The 22,081-nt window shown below is 41.6% G+C and overlaps 1 protein-coding gene across 2 annotated transcripts in view; it reads right to left on the reverse strand.

Annotated features, from left to right (window-relative positions):
* CHCHD3 (coiled-coil-helix-coiled-coil-helix domain containing 3) overlaps positions 1–22,081 on the reverse strand; it is a 272,956-nt gene that overhangs the window by 38,189 nt on the left and 212,686 nt on the right. For both annotated transcript variants that reach the window (XM_059711819.1, XM_059711820.1), the window contains one exon: positions 14,761–14,831. In XM_059711819.1, coding sequence (XP_059567802.1) covers positions 14,761–14,831 — 71 coding nt within the window. The remainder of the gene's footprint in view (positions 1–14,760; positions 14,832–22,081) is intronic.

Raw genomic sequence — 22,081 nt, forward strand, 5'->3', positions numbered from 1 at the left:
CACACATGTAGAATGTTGGACCATGTGAATTCTTAGGATGCCATTTAAAGAGCTCATAGCTAGGAATATTTTTTAAAGTTCATATTATACCATTTCAATTAAAAGAGGATCCCATGACATGGACCGCAGGGAGGGGGCTAAAATGACCAACCAGCACGCCAGCTTTCCGTGCTCCTCTAGCACCTAAGGCTCCTTCTCTGCGAAAATGCCCCAAGATCTCCCCCAGACAACATCCCGTAAAACAAACCTTTCTTGAACTGGATCCTCCCCACCCTTTTATCAAAACTACTGTTTTCTCTATGACCCATTCTCTCTGCTAGACAATTAATGGTCAGCTAACATGAGCTCATTTTTCAAATGGATATTAATAATCCTATATAATAAAGAGCTAATATGCAAATGGTCGTTGCGCCCTCACGCCAGGGCTGGGGACCTGAGGCTGGGTCGGGGGACCTGAGGCCGTGCCCTCCGCCACAGCACCAGTGCCGGGGTACCTGAGGCTGTGCCCCCTGCCACGGCGTCGGGCTGGGGTACCTGAGGCCACAGCCCCAGCACCAGGGGACCTGGGGCTGCACCCCTCACCTGACACTGAGCCAGGGGAGCTGAGGCTGCGTCCCCTGCCCAGCGGGGATTGATGGGGGAGCTGAGGCGGTGTCCCCCGCCCAGCGGGGATTGACGGGGGAGCTGAGGCTGTGCCCTCCGCCCGGAACCGGGGGACCTGAAGCTGCGCCCCTTTCCCTGCAGGGCTTGACGGGGGTGGGGCCGGCTGGGTCTGGGACTCCTGTGATTTTGAGGCGCAGCGTGCCCCAGACTGACAGAAGAAAGATTTTCATATATATTTTACTAATTTTCTTTCATCTCTGACACTTCTATTATAGAGAAAGGGCAAATAGCAATATTAAAATATTTCCTCTAATTAATTCCCTTTTAATGTGCACGAATTTTGTGCACTGGGCCACTAGTGTTAACATAAGAATAGAAATAACATGATATAGCAAATTGTGATGATATTATAAACACAAACATATACATATGTGCCAAATATTATGCTTGTGTATTTGACAGAAGACATCTAGGAACGATGACCAATTCAAGAGACAATTCTAATGGTGATAATCTAATGGGTAATTGGGAAAAAAATATTCCCAAGTAGGTAGAACTTGTGGTTGAATCTTCACAACTCTACTAACTCTGCCTTCCAAGACACGGCATTGAAAGTCTGGCCCTAACCTTCCTTGATGGCCTCAGAGTCTGTCCCACCTCTGCCCACATCCATTCCAGCCATTGCTAGCATGAAAACCATCCTCCTTCTTCTCATCTTCACAAAACTTCTAGGTGAGAAGACAGCCTGCACCAGTCACCTCTTCCTGCAATCCAGATTCCCCTCCCTATTCCTGCAGCATCTTGTTTTCACCCTTATATTAGCATTTACCACATTTTAGTCACGTGTGTATTAATCTGTCTCCCATGTATATGCATCATGCTTTCTTCATCTCTCTGTATTTCAGTTTATGGAAACCACCTGAACGTATGTGAGATATTCAACAATTTTTCTTGAACAAATATTAAAGTTATAATTCTTGTATGAGGTTCTGACCCTCCACAGTAGAGCTAATGATCTCCACAATATAAGGCCACTGAGGACTGGGACTCAGACTCAGATTTCTGCTCCCAGTGCTCATAGAGCATGAAGCATCGGAGACCTTTGATGGATAGTTGTGTTGATACTGACGATGATTAAGTTCTCCTAAGCAAAGTTGTCGCATTAACACCTTCTGAAATAAATGTCAGTGAGCTCTTCACTGGTGGAAGAAACCAACAAATGAGGACGTGTCAGTCCACTAATTGCAAAGAACTCCCAGGACTGGGGTGTCGATGAAACTGGTCTGCTGGCAAAACCCAATATTTCAAATTCCAAGACTTCGAAAATACTTCCAAACCAACACTCACACAACCAAATGAAAACCACAAATGATTTAAGTAGTGACAAAACATTTGATTCCTGCTTCTTGTCAATGAACTGGGATGCCTGCAAGACGCCTTCTACACCCAGCAATGTTGTGTTCAGCTTTCCGTTCGCATCTTTTGTATTGGAGAAACACCACCAGGAAAAGGGAAGAAGTGGTTAATTCCGGGTGGTACCAAATGAGCTGTAATGGAGGTGTTATGAATGTAAGTCAGTGAGGCCTGATGCGGAACAGCAGCATCTGGGCGTGCAGCTTGCAAAGTAATGAGACTGCGAGGATGCGCTGGCACCCGGCTTTGATCATTTCATCTTGTTCAAGAGCTCTGCCGGGAAACAGAGGTGAGAGGCAGTGACCTCCTTCCCATGGCCGCACGGAGCGAGGGTGGCTCCCCTTCTTCCCTCTCCTCCTTGCCAACACACCCCCTTTTCAGAACCGATGGTTTCATAGTTGGGGGCCCAGCATAAAGCAGGCTGAGCAAGCTTCTACCATATGAAGTGTCATGTCTGAACATGTCGACAGTAATTGGCAACTCATTTTTCATCCTGAAAGCAGAAACAGGTGTATGCTCCCCTCAAAATCCCAATCAGAAACCACGCTGAACGCGCCCCTCACATGGGCAGCTTTGTTGAGATATACGCCTGTGCGGCTGGTGGACTTCAGAGTTTCCATAGTGGGATCTGCCTCCCAAATAAATAAGTATTTGTGTAATCTCAGAAGCACAGAGAACAAGGTAGAGAGCAAAGGGCAGCACACACACACACACACGCACGCACACACCCCCCCAGTGCACAACAGCAGCCCTCAGTCTTTCTGGTGTTAAGACAGTAATTGGCAAATAACTGACTTCTTTGTACTTATAAGACACCTCCAGAGCATGTTTAACACAGAGAAGGGAGCACAAAGCCAGATGTGTCACTGCACAGTGTTTCTCGCCAGCTTCATCCAGAGAGGGTGGCGGGTGACTCTGAAAGGAGCCAGGAGCAAGGATTCCCCTTAAAGAGCACATCTATCCATTTTCAAGGGATGCAGCAGATGCACAGCATTTACACACACACTCACAAAAGGAACACACAATCTAATTGCTGGCCACCGAACGAGGAGGCACGGGAAACAGCACCGGCAGCCATGTGAGCAAGCTGGGTGTGCTTGGTGGCACTGGAACATGGGAACATGTGTGCTTTCGTTTCAACATGTAGGGAAGGGCCAAGATGCGAGCTTTTACACGTTTTCAAGCATTTGGCCAGGATTCAATACATAGCATGTACAAACTGCTGCCTAAGATTACATTAAAAAGTCCCAGAGTTACTGTGCACATGTTTCATTTACAAATACTGCCTTTAAAATCTGTTTATAAAAAATAACTTTCACAATGTAACCAGGCCTATCTACAAGACTTTAGGCTAATGAGAAGAAGAATATAACAGGCAAACCTAATTTAATAAGGCAGGAAAAAAGACTAATTCTTGAAAAAAGAAATAAAGCAAGGATTAATCCTATTTCTATAGCAATGAAACACACTTGAATGAATAGCCCTGACATTAAGATAAGGGATTCAAATTCTAATGAAAAATCTGATTGTGGATAGGATTAGAAGTCATAATTTTCTTAAGACTGCGATTAAACTGAGGAAACTTATTTTACCTAGGACAGTTAGGAGTTGGGTATTCCCAATATTTGGGGCATTTTCTCCTAGTTAAAATTAACAATAAATTCAGGGTGTCTTAAGTATAATTAATATTTAAAAAACACACAAACTTAAGTGTTTGTATTGTAGTAAAAATGATATATACCTGTGTAACTATCACCCAGAAAACAAACAGTCCCAACACCGCAGAGAGCTTGCTTGTGCCCCTTTCCAGTCAAGACCCCTCTCCCCATCAACCACTTTCTGCTTTCTACTAGGATAAACTAATTGTCCCTATTTTGAACTTCATATGAATGGGGTCAAATAGGCTTGTTTTCTGCCTGGCTCCTCTTTGCATACCTGTCTCTGAGATGCACCCATGTTGTTACAAGCATCAATAATTTTTGGTGTGTGTGTGTTTTTAAATTGCTAAACAGGATTCTACTGTCTGAATGTCCCACATTTGTCCATTCTCTTATTGATGGCCACCTGGGTTGTGTCTAGTGTTTGACTGCTATGAATAAAACGGATATGAACATATGTGTACAAATCTTTTTTTTTTTTAAGCACCTTAAGAACACACCCATTTATTATCTCAGAGCTCCCCCAAGTCAGCTGGGCCTCTGCCCAGGGTCTCCTCCCAGGCTCACGGGGCAGAACTCATTTCCTTGAAGGCGTTGATCTCCTGGCACTTTGCTTCTTCAAGGCCCGCAATGGAGAGAGCCTGCTGCTCCCGTGTGCCAATCTTTTAGTGGATGTGTACTTTCTCCTCTTGGGCAAATACCAAGGACTGGAACTGCCGGGTCATAGAGCAAATGTGTTCACATTTATATGAAAATGACCATGTTTTTCCAAGGCATTTATACCCACACCAGAAAAACATGAGAATGCTGGTTTCTCCACATCCTTTTGGACAACCATTATTGGCAGTTGTTTTGGATTTCCACCATTCCAATGGTTTTCATTCACATTTCCTTGATAACTAATAATATTAACAGGGTCTGTTCAAGTCTTTTGCCCATTTTTAAACTTTTCTTAAGAGTGTCTTAAGATGAGCAGAATGTTTTAATGATGATAAGGCTCAAGTTATCAGTTCTTGTATTTTGTTTGCTTACACTTAAGAAAAATCAAGAGCCAGACCTAGGAATCCTTGATAGACTGAATCCATGAGAGAGATTTGGTAATAATACACTCAAATGAGCAGCAGAAATAGGTTTTAAATACAACTTTTCTGAAAGTTTGGTTTCAATTTTAGTACTTGGTTTTACCACCTAGTTGCATGAGTGGACAACCACATACATTTATCTATAAGTTAATTATCTGGTTGGAAGCAGGGAGAGGCAACACATTAGGAATAGGCTTATCCAACTGTGGAGTGATAAAACATAAAAAAGATATCACAGTACAGCTGAACCCATACAACTTCCCAGAGACTATCCTAAGAGCTACCATTCCTATGCGTAGATAACTTGACCCAATTTTTAACCACGCTCAAGACGTAAGATGGTTCACTCTGTAAATTTGGTACAAAGAGAGAATTAAAAGCCCACCTCCTAGAAGTCTTCCTGGACATCTAAGAATGAGGCGGATCAGTCAGACAATAATTAAGTCTCGTTGGCCTTCCTACAAGCTCCACTGCTTTCTACCTGTAGCCGAGTGGCATTTAAAAAGCCAAATAATTTTTTCTCATCTTTGAAAACATCAAAGGAAAATCAAAGAAATTATTTCCAACTGGATCCTTTAAAAAGTAAATGAACTCTATCCAGAGGAAAAAAACTCAGCAGTCCAGTTAGAAATATCTTTTAGGAACCAGGAGTTATGGAGTTAGTTAATTACTCAAATAAGCAAGATTTAATAAACGAATTCCAAAATTCCATGCACCCTAGAACTCAAAATGTTCTCCTTTAAGATATTATAATACAAGAAAAGAAACAAGCTAGCATTCTGGCAGAGTCTTCATTTATCTAACTAGCAGTGTGTAATTAATATTTCATATAACCATGTAGGGTATGCTAGATGCTTAATGGATTGTATTGATTAAGGAAGAAAGTTCAATGCTAATGTTCCTGCAGGGGAAAACAGAATGACTTGTTATCTCACAGGGAACAAATCATGAATTCAGGTGCTTATGGCCACAAACCTAAGGGCTGCAACAAGACTGGTTTTGATACTTTACATGTAACTAACAAATAGATTATATTAGGTAAAGAAGATGCCCAGGGCAACCCAAAGCCTTGCTGCCCTGGCTGGGACAGAGAAAAGAATTCTGGGTCATGCATTTATGACAGGATGTGACCACTCTGACTATCCCTGGAGGCATGAGGTTCCTTCACTGCTGAAGGAACGAGGACCTTTCCACGGGGATCCCCTTACCTTGTGACCAACCACAGATGTTCACGCGATGGGTGTAGTGTGTGTTCTCTTTGTGAAACGGACAATACTGTCTATGGCTTACAACCCTGATCCTGCTCTTGTGAGCCCTATGTTCCAATCAAAGCTGACAACCTGCCCCGTCCCTTCCTGCAGACACCTCTGGATAGAGAGGAATGCTGTGAGGAACAGGTAGGAGTAGAGAAACGATGCAGATGGAAACCTGACTCCCAAGAGCTGCTCATGTTTCTTGGCATTTACTTCTGCTACCTTAGAGAAAGAGTAATATGTAGACTATTATTATTGATTTGACCCAAGGATTGAAAATGAGACAAAATGACTAGTTAGATCTGATTAGAAGGGCTCCAATCTTAAAGAGGGAAAAAAGAACCACACTAATTACCTAAAGTTTCTTTTCTTCACAGCACTAACCAGTTATACATGCCTATCATAAGTAATATTGTCCAGTACTGGTGAGGTAGTTGGGATGTGGGCACCAGGAAGGTGGCAGCCTACTCTCTACATATGCCCTGATTTACTTGACAAGTGAGGTAGAGAAGGGGTTGCCATGCCATCTAGAACATTCTTGAAATGGCAGCCAGTGTCTTAGAATTGAATGAAACTAATATTTCACATCATTTTTTTTTACATGAGGATCAATGACAACTGATTTTTTGTTTGTTTTATAACTTTTAAACCTTCTCAGCTTGAATGCCCTGAAGAGAGTGGCAGTTACAATTTACATGTTACAGATGAAAGGGACAAGGTCAACGATGTAATAAATACCTGCCCGGAATGGGACTGTTCTAAAGAACCCAGGCCATGTTTCAGCTGAATGTGGCGTTGCCATTAGCTTCCTATACAAAGTATAGTGTTAGCTCCTAAACACTGCTTTTCCTTTTCAGAATTGCAACCTTCCTCCAGCAACACACAGGACCAACTCTAGAGGGTACCTGAAACTGTAGCAGTTGACATCAGTGAGCTGATGTTCAAAAAACAAAATCACAACAACAAATAGCCTGGAACTTCTCAATAGGCTATTGTAACCAAGCGTAAGCATGGCGGGTATAGGTCTGTTGACTTTACCCAGAATTCTGCCTTTTCAATAACTAAGTCTCTTACTAAATTAAGCACGATGCTACCTGGCTCCAAGGACCACAGGGAATACAATGCCTGCACTGCAGCTGCTATAGTTCCTGCTCGCAGTCTTTCAAATTAAAAAAGGAGGAAGAAAGGCCCAGTACAAATGTAGAATTTAATTAGTAAAAGCCCCAATCCTTGCCCGAAGCCCTGTTCCTCCTGTAATATCACATTCTTTTCTCCTTGTGTAAACTTTTCATTATGAAGGAGACATCTTTATAATGCAATAACTCCAGTTATAATGTAACTGCTGGTAACATAACTCCTGCATTAGAAAAGGCAGCATGTTCAAGTAATGTTGTTTTAATACAATTTGTGTTCAGCAGAAACCAAGTCAACTTGGTCATTTAGAATCTGATCAATGTGAATTAGTGTCTTACTGAGATAAACCATTCGATCATTTAGAAGCTGATCAATGAGAATCAGAGATAAAACATTTATCATGTACATTTGGTATACCATAGCCATTCACGCAGCATAAAGTAGGTTATAAATAGACATCAATAAGTGTTAGAGATGATGTGCAGGGTACCTGTCGGCTACAGATACAAATACATGTACAACAGTATATAATTTTCATCCTTTTGATAAGCCAAGATATTCAATAAGGCAGCTGGAGTCACTGAAAAATTGCAGGAGCTCAACTTTGGAAAAACTGGAGAGAGAAGCATAGAGAGCCCGAAAAGCTCAAACTTTTGAAATAAGTTTTAATTAAAAGTTTAAGCATAAAGGTAAGTCACATAAATTTACTTGCCTAAACTTCTAGAAGAGTTCCGAGACGATTAATCAGAGTAAACTTTGTACTTGCAGTACAATTAGTTCTATTAATCTAATATTTTCAAACTGAAGTCACATTGACATGCAGGCACGCTGGCTTATGCATCTAACAGAATTATAAATTTGCCAGTCAAAAGCTTATTTAATTATTTTACAGCCAATTAAGCAGGATCTTTAAACACCGTTGCTTAAAATTGTCCATGATCCACATGTATAATTATAGAGAACATGAGAAACACCTGCTGATACCGTTGGCGTGTCACCCTCAGCTTCACTAATTCATTTGTAGTACAGTTGGCCCTCGAATAATGGCACTTTCTTCACAGTGTTTTTGTTATAATCATGAGAGAAAAAAAGATTCCCGGTTGGAACCACTGTCTGTGTGGAGTTTGTACCTTCTCCCCATGTCTATGTGGGTTTTCTCCCGGGACTCTGGTTTCCTCCCACATCCCTGAGATGTGCATGTGAGGTGTGTTGAGTCACTGGGGGTGGGGAAAGTGAGCGCCCTGCATGGAAGGGCATCCCATCCAGGGCTGGGTCCCAATCTGCACCCGGCGCTGCCAGGATGGGCTCTGGCCACCCATAACCCTGAACTGGAATCAACAGGTTGGAAAATCATTATCTTACGTGTGTTTATTCATCTTTCTTAAATGCACAGGTCACATTTATTTGAAATGTTTAATATTAGAAGTGTTTGGGGTCTTTAGAAGGTTGGTTTCGTTTTTAGTTTTAGAAGTTTGGTGAACAGAAACATGCCATCGGAACTTACCTCTCATTTTTATCAATTAGCCTATGGTAAAAATCGGTTTTGTTATACAGTATTTTGCTTAAAGTCCGAGAACCTATCAGTGATACTAAGTGAGGAGTTACTGCACAGCTATTACAATCACACACCCCAAAGAGAAACAAAACAGTATTGCCAAAGTGAAACTCTAGTAACACCAAGAATTTTACAGTTTAAGGAAAGCTTTTGAATGTATATAATACTTACAAAATCCATTTTATCTGTAGGAGTTTTGCATAGCATTCCTCAGATAGTCTAAAATGCCTAAACTTCTTCCACAGGGTAATTAATCTTTTAAGACCTTATAAGGATAGCCCAGAACATACAATTTTAAGTCAGGTTTCGACCACTTTTTGCAAGGATGAACGTGAAAGTGCCTTCTATAACCTGGCACACAGGAATGTCCCCAGCCTTCCACCTACGATTGCATAGAACCACACTGCTTTCCAAGCGCTTCATCCTTCGGAGAAACAGAAGCAAGGTGGAAACATGTACCTCTAATGAAAGCACCATGCCACTTCCCAGAATGTATTTTTTTCTTTCTTTCTGAAAGGTAGAAACTGGCCTAAAGAACAGCATGGGAATGAATACAAAGTGTCTTTATAATGCTTTTCATTTGTTTGATATTACATTGTCTTCACAAGGTTTACACTGCCTTTAAAATATTCCACACTCCTGCCCTGACTGGTTTGGCTCAGTGGATAGAGCGTCAGCCTGTGGACTGAACGGTCCCAGGTTCAATTCTGATCAAGCGCATGTACCTTGGTTGCGGGCACATCCCCAGCAGGGGGTGGTCAGAAGGCAGCTGATCGATATTTCTCTCTCATCAATGTTTTTAACTCTCTATCCCTCTCCCTTCCTCTCTGTAAAAAATCAATAAAATATACTTAAAAAATATTCCACACTCCTTTGATATTGCCTTATATTTAGTTAATATTGGTTTTTATAAATTTTTAATTTTACGAATTTTGTACAGCTCTACATGAAATTTTTTTGTAATTTGATTTCATTACTAAGTTTCAGTACTTGGCAGCCATAATTTAGAGAATGTTGTTTAATACTGTTTGCTTGCATGTTAACAACAAAACCTTTGGAGGACCCACAAAATCATGACATTGAACACATTTCTGAGGCACCTGAACATCAAAACAAGTGCTATGGCAATACTTATGCACCGCCTGAGATGCCCTGGGCCTGTTTCAACAAGAAAACCTGTAAATATCAGTGTTACACGCGCTAAATGGTAAAAACTCATGCATTTTTCCAAGCCCTCTGATCACCAACTACGGCATTTGGTGCCTCAATAATAACTTGTGGCATGGCACACCTGCAATGCACCTTACAGTATTAAAGCAAGGTTTTTGCTCTGAGACAGAATAAAACTCTTCAATAAAAAATTTTAAAAATTGCATGCATGTGACACTGGTGACAACACTGTCTGTTGCAGGCGTGGTGCGGGCTCTACTCCAACCGGAGAGGGGGTTCTGAGGCAGCCCAGGAAGCAGGCCGGGGCACTGTCCATCCTGCTGTGACACATGCCCCACAGTGCCATCCTGTCACGAGTGCTGCAGGTGCTGCCACCCCCTGGACTGTGAGCTCCCTAAGGATGAGCACTCTTTCTAACGTTGTGTCATTGTTGTTTCAGGGGAGAGGGGGCGGGCCAACACCTTCTAGATTTTGTTTGGAAACAAATACAGAAATTTCTCCTATGGTGCACAGTTTCATAAGTTGAGTTGGATATAATATTATAACTGAATATTATCCTATAATATGTAATATAATAAAAATAATCTAATATTTATTGGGCATTTACCTGTGCAAGACCTGTGCTAAGCACTATCAATGTAACATCATTATGACATTTTATTTATTAATCACCTATAAGGTAGAAAATAAGGATTAGTACAGAACAAAATTTTCAGTAGGCTGTGCTATAACCTGATACCATCACTGTAACGAGTAACTAGCACCATAAGTTGCTCTAATTAACAGATAATAACAAAGGGTGGTAAAGGTGATATAAAGTGCTAATAAAGACTGTTCTGGTCGGATTGGGAAAGGAAAAGGTTAACTGTTGAATAAAAATTAGATGTAAACTATGCTGGATTTGCTCAGTAATTTGAGTCTTATAAGCTAAAATTTTAAAGCTACTGTGGGCAAAAAGTTCTTGCAGGCAAATAAACAGTACAGATTCTTTATCTCCAAATTGTTCAATTCCCCCTGGGGGAAAAAGGTAAATATTAGGGATGTATTTAGCCCATCACAGCAGACCTAACTTTGTGTCAGTAAAAAGCTCTGTTTAATTAAACTCCGCCTTCCTCTTGTTGCCGCTGGTGAACTCTACGTTCCCTGCTAGCAAGGCGTCCTGACTCCTCACAGCTGTGCATTCAGAACTCGGCAGAGAACGAGCCACACAGGAGCTCTAAGAAGGAATGAGGTACTGATAAAGAAGGAAAAAAATCCATCCCCTTAAATCTACAGTGTTTCAATGGTTTACTGCCAAAACTATAAACGGAGGGCCTGAGTGTGAGTTAATATTTAAGCATCCCTAGAATAACCACATTAGCTCTCATGGCAGGATGCATCAATGTGACTGGGGTTCACCATGCACAGCCTTAAATGCTCCCAGCTTTCTTGCTCTTTACAGAGATTTTGTGTGACCCCCTATCAGGTGTATAACATCACCCTTGTAGCTGCAATTTAAAAAGCTTCCAGCTCCTGTAACCAAGATGCACCCAAAGGAACCCCTCCATCAGACAAGGCTGAACTAAATCCTCCTCAAAGTCCTTCCCAGCTCGCCCCTCAGAGGAACTGCTGCAGTCATGCAGCGGACGGACTCCAGTGCACTGCCCTGTGAGAGACTGACCTTGTCGTGGTGATCTGAGATGATTATCTGAGATGGCCAACTTTCTGAGGAGAAACATAGTTCCCTGAGCAAACTCTGTGCCTTCGAAGAGCGTAGATACATCTTTACAGCCCAAGCACCACAACTTCCTAGGTGTGAAGCTAGTGAAATCACTGCAAATCAAAATACAATCTTCTAGGAAGCTCAGTCTAGCAGGCAGAAGCTGGAAAAACAATTATATAATGAAAGCTACTCCGCAAAACTAGCTCTTAAAAGTCCTTCACAGTATATAAAACCTGGGTTTTTGTTTGTATTAGAGTTAGCCAACTACAAAGTCTGAGGGTATGGTCCCCAACTGTTCTCACTTTTTTTAAAAGTATTTTTTTTTAAATTGATTCCAGAGGGGAAGAAAGAGGGAGAGAGAGACAAAAACATCAATGATGAGAGAGAAGGGATTGAGCCCGCAACCCGGACATGTGCCCTCACTCTATCAACTGAGCCAAACCAGCCAGGGCTGTTTGCACTTCTTACATCATCTGCAAATTCAAGGGGTTCCCCAAACCACCCTAACCTTCGACTACTGGCTAAGAGGATTCACAGATCTCACAGAAAGTCATTAAATGCACAGTTATGACTTATGGAAAATGATACAGAGAAACAACCAAGGGAAGAGATACAGAGGACAGAGTCTGGGAGGGTTCCAAAAGCAGTTTCCATTGTTCCAAAGAATCGCTATCTCCCTGGTATGGAGAACTGACAATATGCAGCATAGCATCAGCAAGAGAAGTTCAACTACCCTTCAGTGTCTTTCATTCGGGCCTCTTTAACATAGGCTTATTAAATTGACTGCCCACGTGATTGAATTCAGGTTCCAACAGCAATTCCCCAGAGGCCAGGCTGATAGCACATGGCCTGAGGGGCCCATCAGGAATAAGAAGACACTTCTATCACTTGGGAAATTCCAAGGTTTTATAGGTTACCTCCCAGGAGCTGGGTACTAAGACCTTCTTTGGAAAAGGCTAAATTCTTCACTATGCCAGAAGAGAGTAGGACATAATAAAGAATAATCTGTTAGAAAGATAAGAGAGAATGTTGTTGAGGCTCTGCTTAAAACTAAGTCTAAGCGACAGGCCATGTTGTCTTGCAGAAGGTAAGTCCTCATGACATTATTTTTGTGCGCCATGCAGCTTTTCATTCTCCAGTAGGAGCCCAGCGTAAATGACATGGGAGAAGAGTGTCTTCTCCACTGAAACCAGTTTTACCTCTCTCTGAAAATCCAGCTAGACTCTCCTTTGCCCCTTCTCTCCAGGTGAATGGGCTGAACTGTGTCCCCTCCCTCTCAATTCATACATTGAAGTCCTGATGCATGGTATGCTAGAAAGCATATTTGGATGAAAGTCATTAAGTTAAAATGAAGTCAATAGAATGAACCCTAATCAAATGAGATTTATAAAAAGAGAGGGCAATTAGGAGACGGATGCAGAGAGGGAAGACCATGTGAAGACAAGGAGGAAACAGCCATCTACCTGCCCAGGAGAGAAGCCTCAGAACAAACCAACCTGCTGGCACCTTGACCTTGAAATTCTACCCCCAGACTGTGAGGAAGTAAAGTCCATTGTTTAAGCCACTCAGCCTGCAGTACTTGGCTATGGCAGCCCTGGCAAACTCACCAATCAATCACTGATTCATGTCTAATCTTTCAGTGAGTTTTTTTGCATTAGTCTCTTTTCTTCTCACTTATAGAGACCTCTCACCTAGTACTTCCGGCTCTTGTTTCTCATGCCTCTAATCAAAGCTCACATTCACTAATATTCCTAAAAAAGCACAGATATCAAGGTACTCACCAGGTCAAAGACTTCTTGCTAAATTAAGACCCACTTCTGAGCCCAACAACTAATGATTGACCCTATCAACCTTTCCAACTTTATCTTGTGAGGATCTTACCTAAGATCCGCATCAACTGTGGATTTTTCTTCTGAATACCTTTCCATTCCACCAAAGCTCTACTTCAAGCCTCATCTAAACTATCTTCTTTATGATGACTTCCTAGATCGTCCTAGTCAGAAGTGATTTCCTTTGATTTACCTCAAGTTTTTGTTATTTGTATAACTATTATCTTGTATTGAGGAAACAGCCAGGGTACCAAGTCAAAGGTTCTCATAGTATTGAGACAAAAAGGTTAAACAATGTTGCTTTATCATTAGGGGGGAAGATAAAATCATAAAAATACCTGTATGGTGTACCTTCTAAAATCAAGTCTACATGCAATTCTATGTCTAAATTCTGAAGATAGCACATTAACCCTTTAAGAGTGAGATTTATGCGCCATTCTTAGAAGGTCTCTTCCTCCAGCCCCTAAATAATTCACTAATGAAGAATGGAGGTTTCTGTGTATTTAAATATACCTCAAACCATCTTTAAAAAACATTTTTAATCAATATTAAAATAACATTATTACACAAATTACATGATAGCAAAAAGCAATAACGTTCCACTTTGTGGTTTAATCATTTTATCAAATGCTCAGAAACATGTGCAAGGAAGGAGGTCAGAGCCCAATGCCATCTTTCAACTAAACCTGTCACAACACCTTTTTTTTTTTTTTTTTGCTTTGCTACCAACAGAGGTTACACAATAGCACTAGTTATACACTCGGGAAAATTCTGAATGATGCCTTCTTACTTAATGTGAAACCTGGCAGCAGAGGAAAAATACAGAGCTATGGGTCACAGACACTTTGATCCATCAATTACAGAACCTTAATGGAGGTAGCAATTTAACATCCCCTTCATAATCAAGGGTAAGGTAAAGTCTGTGATTTAAATGCTTTCAAGGTACATGTGAGGAAATGAAGCAGCTTAAACATGAGAAAAGGGGATACACCAATTTGGACATGCCCATCATTTTATTATGCAAAAGTGAATGGTTTCTATGTTTTTATTAATAGAAATGGCAATTTAATATTGCCTTCATTAACAAGGGTAGCCTATCATATATCACCACAAAGAAAATTCTATTACTATGGCTTTTTATTTCCCCTTAGTTCATAAAATTGAGTTGGTAACAAGCTTTTATCAAATGTCTTGTCCTTGTATTTGGATTCCACTACAGCAGATAACAGGGGTCCATCTCAACCCACCTACTTCCAAGTTATCCAGAGGGCTACACACCAAACGATCTCCTATTCAAAAAGCAATGAAGTTGTCCTTTCATCTTGTCAAGAAGAGTAATTATAATACTTTAAAAAACTTACTTGAACTTTGCTTCCACCTCCTCAGCAGCTTTCTGATATTGTTCAGTGGTGACTTTGTAGAACTCTGAGCTCTGTGGATAAAGATTGATAGCAGAGTTTTCACTTTTCAAGAGGACAAAACGTATGCAAGATGTACAATGACAAAAAATACATGAGCTCTTGCTTCAGCCACTCAAGCAGTAGGAGAAAGACTTCTTGCACAAGTGGAATGGACTCTTATAAAATTCCATGTACCAGTATCCAGTTGCGGGTATCTAGGCTGAAATTACAGAGTAAACTCTCATAGTTATAATTCATCATTATTTGATCTCTCTGATAAGACTCCTAACATAGGTTTGAAGGATTATTTAGTTCTCCCTTATTTGGAATCGATCACTGTAAGATCAAAAGATGCTTGAGACTGAATAATGAAATTCACACCTACCACGCTGGCCTATTATTCCAGTGTTCCACCTGGGATATTAAAGATCATTTCCTTTTACACTGTATTTGTGTCTTCAAGATGGATTCTCTATGGAGTAGAATGTGTTCAATCACCTCCAGGTGACCACAAGAGCATCAACATTTATAACAAATTAATCAGTAAGAATGAAGGGATGGATTGACATAATTTTTATACCAAAACATGTTTCCATTATTCCATGAATGAACACATAAGCAACATAAATCAAGTTGTAATAGCAAAGTAATGCCTTTCCTGGGGAAGCAAGATTAAAAATTATCCACTCTGGCTGGCTACTTTGCAGCCTGTCTGCAGGGGGTGGCCTCGATGACCCCAGGAGCCTTCAGACTCAATGAAACATCCTGCCAAAGGCACGGCGTACGAACGAACACAATGCAGCGGTCTATTGTGCACCTTCATTCTCTAATCACTCAGGCTTCACATGCATGACTGGGGGTAGTTTATTTTTTCATAAATCATTGTTGGTTGGTGAGAAAATGAAAATGAAATCCTCTTCACACCAGTGACCCCTTTGCATTTAACAATCTGGGTTGTCCAATGACAGTCACATCCAGGTTGGTTGGATGTAGATAAAATCAATAGGTATGTGATTAGACAGCCGACTCGGGGTGGCTGCAGAATGGACAGGTCACCATTTGAGATGATGAATGGCTCTCTATCAACCTCCAGTTCCCGCCGATGCTAACATTTACTATAATCTTATTTGGGCTGCGATTTATCTTTCTTGCACCTGATCAATAAAGATGAACAGAACAGTTGTAAGGATCGATTGTAATTTTTTATCATTTTCAAGCACGAAGGTGCATTTCTGACATGAAGACAATATTCTAAGTGTCCTGCTTCTGCATTTTTTTAAAATCGCAATTTGAGTGATCAGCTGCACCGGTGTATATACAGAGGGGTTTGAATTCATCTGTAGTCTCAAGAGATCAAAAAGCCATTTGTCTTCTCAGGTATTTTAACTCTAGGCTGTGTCACACTTCCTATCAGTTCCACTCACAAGATTTTGCTTTCCTTCAAAACACACACCAGCCAAGAAGGCTCTTTTGCCATGTTTGGTTTAAGCTTTGCTTTGAACCCTTCTAACAAAGAGGGCAGTAAAAAGGCACTTACTAGTCGCTACTGACCCTGATGAGAAACTCCCCACACGACTATGATGAACTGTCAAGTGAGTGTTATGTTACTGAACTACCTATTAACATGCTGGCAAAGCAATTACATCTTGATTAACACTTCCAATTATTTTAAGCATTGAAACTGTAATGTCCAGACAGAGCCAGCGCTAGGTTGAAGGATGTGCCTTGTGGTTCTGTTCTGCAACCTCACTAGGTCCTCCAACCTCCCCGTTTCCTTCCCGGTGTTCCTAGCCTGTAAAATGGGGGTGACACTAGAGCTCTTTTCTCTGCCGTAGTTGCTGTAGGCATCCAGTTTGATAGGCCGGAAAGCTGTGAGACCTGTTACGTGATTTTGCAGAGGAAGATCAACATCAAAATAAAATCATTTCAAAGAAAAAGAACTAATTTGGGCGATTCAATTCTGGGTGCAAATTCGAAATGATCAGTAACGAATATTAAGCTTTTTAACAAGAATGATGAACAAAGGCAAGAGTTCCCCCATGATATAAATCGGTGAGCTCCCCTCTGCTGTGTAATGCCAGACGCAGGTAAAATTATTACATTCTGCCAAACTTTCTCCTGGGATGTCACACAGATACCTGCTCCTGCGTTGCCTGCAAACTTAGCATATACTTTCTCAACTTAAAATTTTGGTTTTTATTTATGTTCCATATTTCCACCTCGGTGGCCTGTTGCCCTCAGTGTATAAATCTTTCTAACAAAGAAAAGTCTCCAGCAGGCAACACCACATAACTAAGGGAATAAACACAATATGCTAAAGATCTGAACATAGACAAAGTGTAATTCATTTAAGCCTTTACTTATTCAACAAAATCAAACCCTTACTATCCCAATAATATTCATCTTGGGGAGTTAGATCCTCATGGAGCTTTCCATCGGATATAAAGGAAAAATAATTATAACAAAGGGCACAAATGCTAACTTAAAAGTTGTGTTACTGGAGTTCAGAAGGAGTAGAGATCTTGGACTCAGAACCAGCTCATGCTAAAGGAGAGACTACAAACCACCCTGGATGGGTGAGGCCAGCCTAGACCACCCACACCTCGCCAACTCAGCGCGAGTGAGCCCTGCCGAGGCCGGAAGTGCCCAGCTGCCAGCAGCCCAAGGTGGTGACCTGCAGACTCTTGAGGTAAGGCAACGGTGGCTGTTCTAAACCACTGAGTTTGGAGTAGTTTGTTATACAGTAAAAGCTAACTGGCTCATACCCTTTCTCTGCATTTTCACAGCACCATGGACTTTTACCCAAGCACTCAACCAGCGTGCATGTATGTGTGGTCTCCCCAACTCGCCCACAAGACCCCTAAAAGCAAGGCTCTCATCACACTCACCATTATACTCAGAGCACCCAGCAAAGCATGTGACACACAAACTTAACTGAAATGATGTTAGAGTGACACCATTAATGCTAAGCTGCATTCCAACTTTTGCTTTTATTTAAAACAGGATGGGCCGAAACCGGTTTGGCTCAGTGGATAGAGCATCGGCCTGCGGACTGAGAGGTCCCGGGTTCGATTCCGGTCAAGGGTATGTACCTGGGTTGCGGGCATATCCCCAGTGGGAGATGTGCAGGAGGCAGCTGATCGATGTTTCTCTCTCATCGATGTTTCTAGCTCTCTATCTCTCTCCCTTCCTCTCTGTGAAAAATCAATAAAATATATTTAAAAAAATAAAACAGGATGGGACAGAGACAAGTCTAAAATAGATGCAATAATACAGAGGAAATGGGATACTATATTTATGACATGCCTCCTACAAATTGACAAACAGGCCAGTCTGCTCTACCACGTAAAAAGGAAATGAATATCACTCAAGACTGTGTTCAACAGCAGTAACAATACAATAACATTTAAAGCTACAAATAGTGGCTTAAACGAGAAAATGGTTTATTTTTCTCACGTAATAAGAAGTCTAGATGTTGGAAACCCAGAGCTGATGGAGGTGCCAAGGATATCATCAAATAAATAGGCCCTTTTCTGTATGCCTTCTCAACTGCCCTTAGCATTTGGCTTTTATCCTCACGGTCTCAAGATAGCTACTGCACTTCCATTTATCATGCCCACAGTCTCAAGGAGGAAGAGGAAGGTAAATAAGGGAAGAGAAGCCTCCCAGAGGTTTCACTCACATCTCTTTGGCCAGAATTATAGATCACGCACAACCCTGGCTGTGAAAGAGGCTGGGAAAATCAGTATTTTTGTTTTCTCACTTCTAGAGTAAAGGAAGAGAAGGAAGGAGTGTGTAATTGGTGTTTATTGAGCCAATTTATCATACCTGCTAAGACAGTTGAAGTAACAGCACAGAGTCATGAACAAAACAGTGTGGTTGGCTTTGGGTGCAGGTATCCTAATATTTCTTTCCCATCTCCCTTCAACTTCTAATCTGGGGTGTGGGGGGTATACCCATCTGGCATTCTGATATCCCAAACCAAAGTTTCTTGACAGTGTAGGGAGTAAATGGAATCAACAAGAGTGGGCATCCTTCCCACGTTTCTCTGGGCTGGCTATGGCCCAGGCTTCTAAATGTGTGATATGTTGCCATTTTTCCACTCTGAAAAGTCTCCCTTTAAAAGCACATTTTAAAATGCACATGCACAGATGCACATTATTGCTAGATTGAAAAGTATCTGTTTTCACGGTCTAAATTAGATAAAAAGAAAACATGCACACACAGTATTCTTGCAATCTTTTCGAGTTCTGAACCTTATTTCTTTCCTATTATAACTACTATGATCAGACCTGTGGCACAGAAGGAAAGAACAAATCCAAAGGTCACAGGAAAAATTTGTTAACTAGCTCTTGTCAGTTTCTACAAAATGTTTCACATGCAGATCTGGGCATGACTGCATCGCGCATCACACTGAGGTACAATTTAAATTCTGGTTCTCAGAGGGTAACACCAACACACTGTCCATTCAAGGGCGGAAGCAGCTCTGCTCCTGCGTAGCAGGAGCCAAAGGGAGGAGGAACAAGTCTGACCGTGGACGTGAGCAGGCTGGCTGAACGAGGACTCTCCTTTCTCTAAGCTGATCTAGAATTACCACGACTCGCCACCCCTCCTGTAACCCACCCAAACACAGGTATGACTCTACCTGCCTAGCTATTTCAAACAAAGGTCTGGTGTTGACAACCACCCACAAGTCTTCCTTTTGAAGATTTCTAAAAGAGCATCCCTATTGTTAAGTAGTGAGATTCAAAGCAAACTCCTTTACATGTTTTGTTGTAACACTCGACCCAGAACTGTTATTATACAGGGTGGGGCAAAAGTAGGTTTACAGCTGTGAGTATGTGAAACAGAGTTTATTCTTGGATTATTATTTACTAATTGTTGTTTTGCTTTCCATATGAGCAACAGTGAACCTACTTTTGCCAGAACCTGTATGCAATTAGTTAGATTCAGGTAAGTACGTCTCCCCCAAGATGAGCGCTAAGCATTTGGGACCAAAATTAAATGCAACATGGATACAATTCTAGGCACAGAGCCCTAAGAGTCATTTACTGAATGGCATTAGGTGGCCCCAAAGAGTTCATGGTTCTTTTTATAGAATCAGACAGAATCAAGAGACTCACTGCAATGTAGCCAAATTTTTAATCGATAGTAACAGCTATAGAATTTTAAAAAATCACTAATGGTCTAAACTTAGTTGATTTAGTGGTTTCAGTATTTCTCCAGAGAAACTGTCCATCAGAAAGCCTGGCGGCTGAGTTGAGTTTGCTGCCTGTGCGCTGGGGTATGCTCCGAGGCCTGTTACAGGTGTAGCGGAGCGGAGGAAGGAATCTGAGAAGCCTCGGTGAGAAAGTGGCCCTGCAATAGGGGAGCTGGCATCTCAGAGAACCTTTCGTTACTGGCACTCCTTACACCCATGATCCCGATCCACGGTCTGGGTCTCTCCTTTCATCTCCTTCCCCCCTGCTGTCTACGAGACAGGAAAATCAAAGCTAATATTTGAATAACTTGCAAACTGCCAATAGTGGTTCAGACTCATGGTATATCAGATTCCGTATTCTGTTTCTAAAGGGCTCACCAAGGAATGGTTTGAGTTATTTAAACCGAGTCTAGCTTTTTCAATATAAAACAAGGACCTTATCTTCGAGGGCGACTCTATCAATGGGACAATGTACGTTCAGCACTTGGCATGGAGCCTGGCTTCTCCTTGTGGAAGCCAGAGAGAGGTTCCTGCTCACAATGCCACTTCTGCCAACAACCCTCGGCTCCCTAGCAACCCATCATCAGGGCCTGGATCTCCACTAATTAGCTACACAGCTATGCACAAACCTGATCAAGTGGATGGAATCAGACTGTATCGCTTTTTCTCACACTGAGTAATGCTGTTGGTTTTGTGGAAGCAATAAACTCAAAAGGCTAGATATTTGTCCTGAGTATCTCTCAATTTCTGTTAATGACCATTGTGTACATCCGTAAGTGTATCATAGTTTTTCTCTACCCTATTTTCTTCAAACCTGCATCACTAGTGATCAACAATAAATTATTAATTTAGCAGATTCTAACAAATCAAAAATCCTGACTCAAGTTCTACAGCAAAGGCAAATGAAAATTCCCCGTGGAAAAGGCTACCTACCCGTAGTTTATCCCAAGATCTCTCCTTCCTTCTTAGATAACACCAGTTCTATGCTAAATATATGGTCAATCAACCCAAAATTCCCACCTTGTTTCTAGTTAAGATGGAGTAAGCAGAAATGTTGTGTAGGACGTCCCAGCAGGCTGCTAACGGGAGCTGACCTCAGGTGGCAGGGAATCTTTTCAGCCCTTGTCCTTTTCTCTCTGTTCCAGGCTGCCATCCTGCATCACGAACCCGCCTCAGAGAAACCCTGGGCCTCAGAGAAACCCCTGGCTAGGGTGCCGGAGCCGAACAGCAGGTTCTGGGGCTCTGCTGGCCTGAGGCCACCACGCAGCCCTGACGGACAACCTCTATGAGACTTTTATTAAATAAGAAACAAAACCTTCTTTCTAATTTAAGCCATTCCACTTTTATGACATATAGAGTCCAATTCATCAGAAATAAACCTTCACTACGGACACACCAGGAGCACCTTTCCCCTCTGCAGGAATGCGTGACTTTCACTCGTTCAGAAATCTGCTTCCTTCTGCTCCTCCCCTTTCCCGACAAAGAACAGGAAGGATTAAAATTGTAGAGCCATGTTCAACTCGAGCATCAAATCTTACCATCTCTAAGAAACCACACTCATGAAAACCCCAGTGTCTCCTGGGCACCTGGGCAAAATTAATAAACTGCTTTTGTAATTACCTTTTCATTCCATTTTTACTATTTCTCAGATAAAAAAAAAGGACACACACAGGTATTCAGGGCTTTTGCTGGCATTTCTAGTTTGCTTCCAGGAACTTTAGAAACTTGACTTAATTAGAGTTTTAGGCGTTTTTCTTGATTTAGCTTTGTAATTAGAATAGAAATCCTAGAGTCATTGGCAGCCTTGCCACTGTGCAAGTTATATGACTTACCCATTAGAGATACTGTCTCAGGCCTCAGTTTCGTCACCTGGGCAATTTAAATAAACTGTCCCGCATGCGCAGGTGGCATTCTGCTTCCCTTTTTTGATCATGTCATCATTTCACAAACACTGCAGGTCTGTGCCAGACATTAGGCCAGCAGCTGGACTACAGCAGTGAGCAAACAGGATGCATGACCCTACCTTTATGGAGCTTATGGTGTATTAGAGACAGCCATAAATTTTTTAAATCACAGAAATCA

The sequence above is a fragment of the Myotis daubentonii genome, chromosome 10, assembly GCF_963259705.1.
Source record: "Myotis daubentonii chromosome 10, mMyoDau2.1, whole genome shotgun sequence".
Classification (NCBI taxonomy): Eukaryota; Metazoa; Chordata; class Mammalia; order Chiroptera; family Vespertilionidae; genus Myotis; species Myotis daubentonii.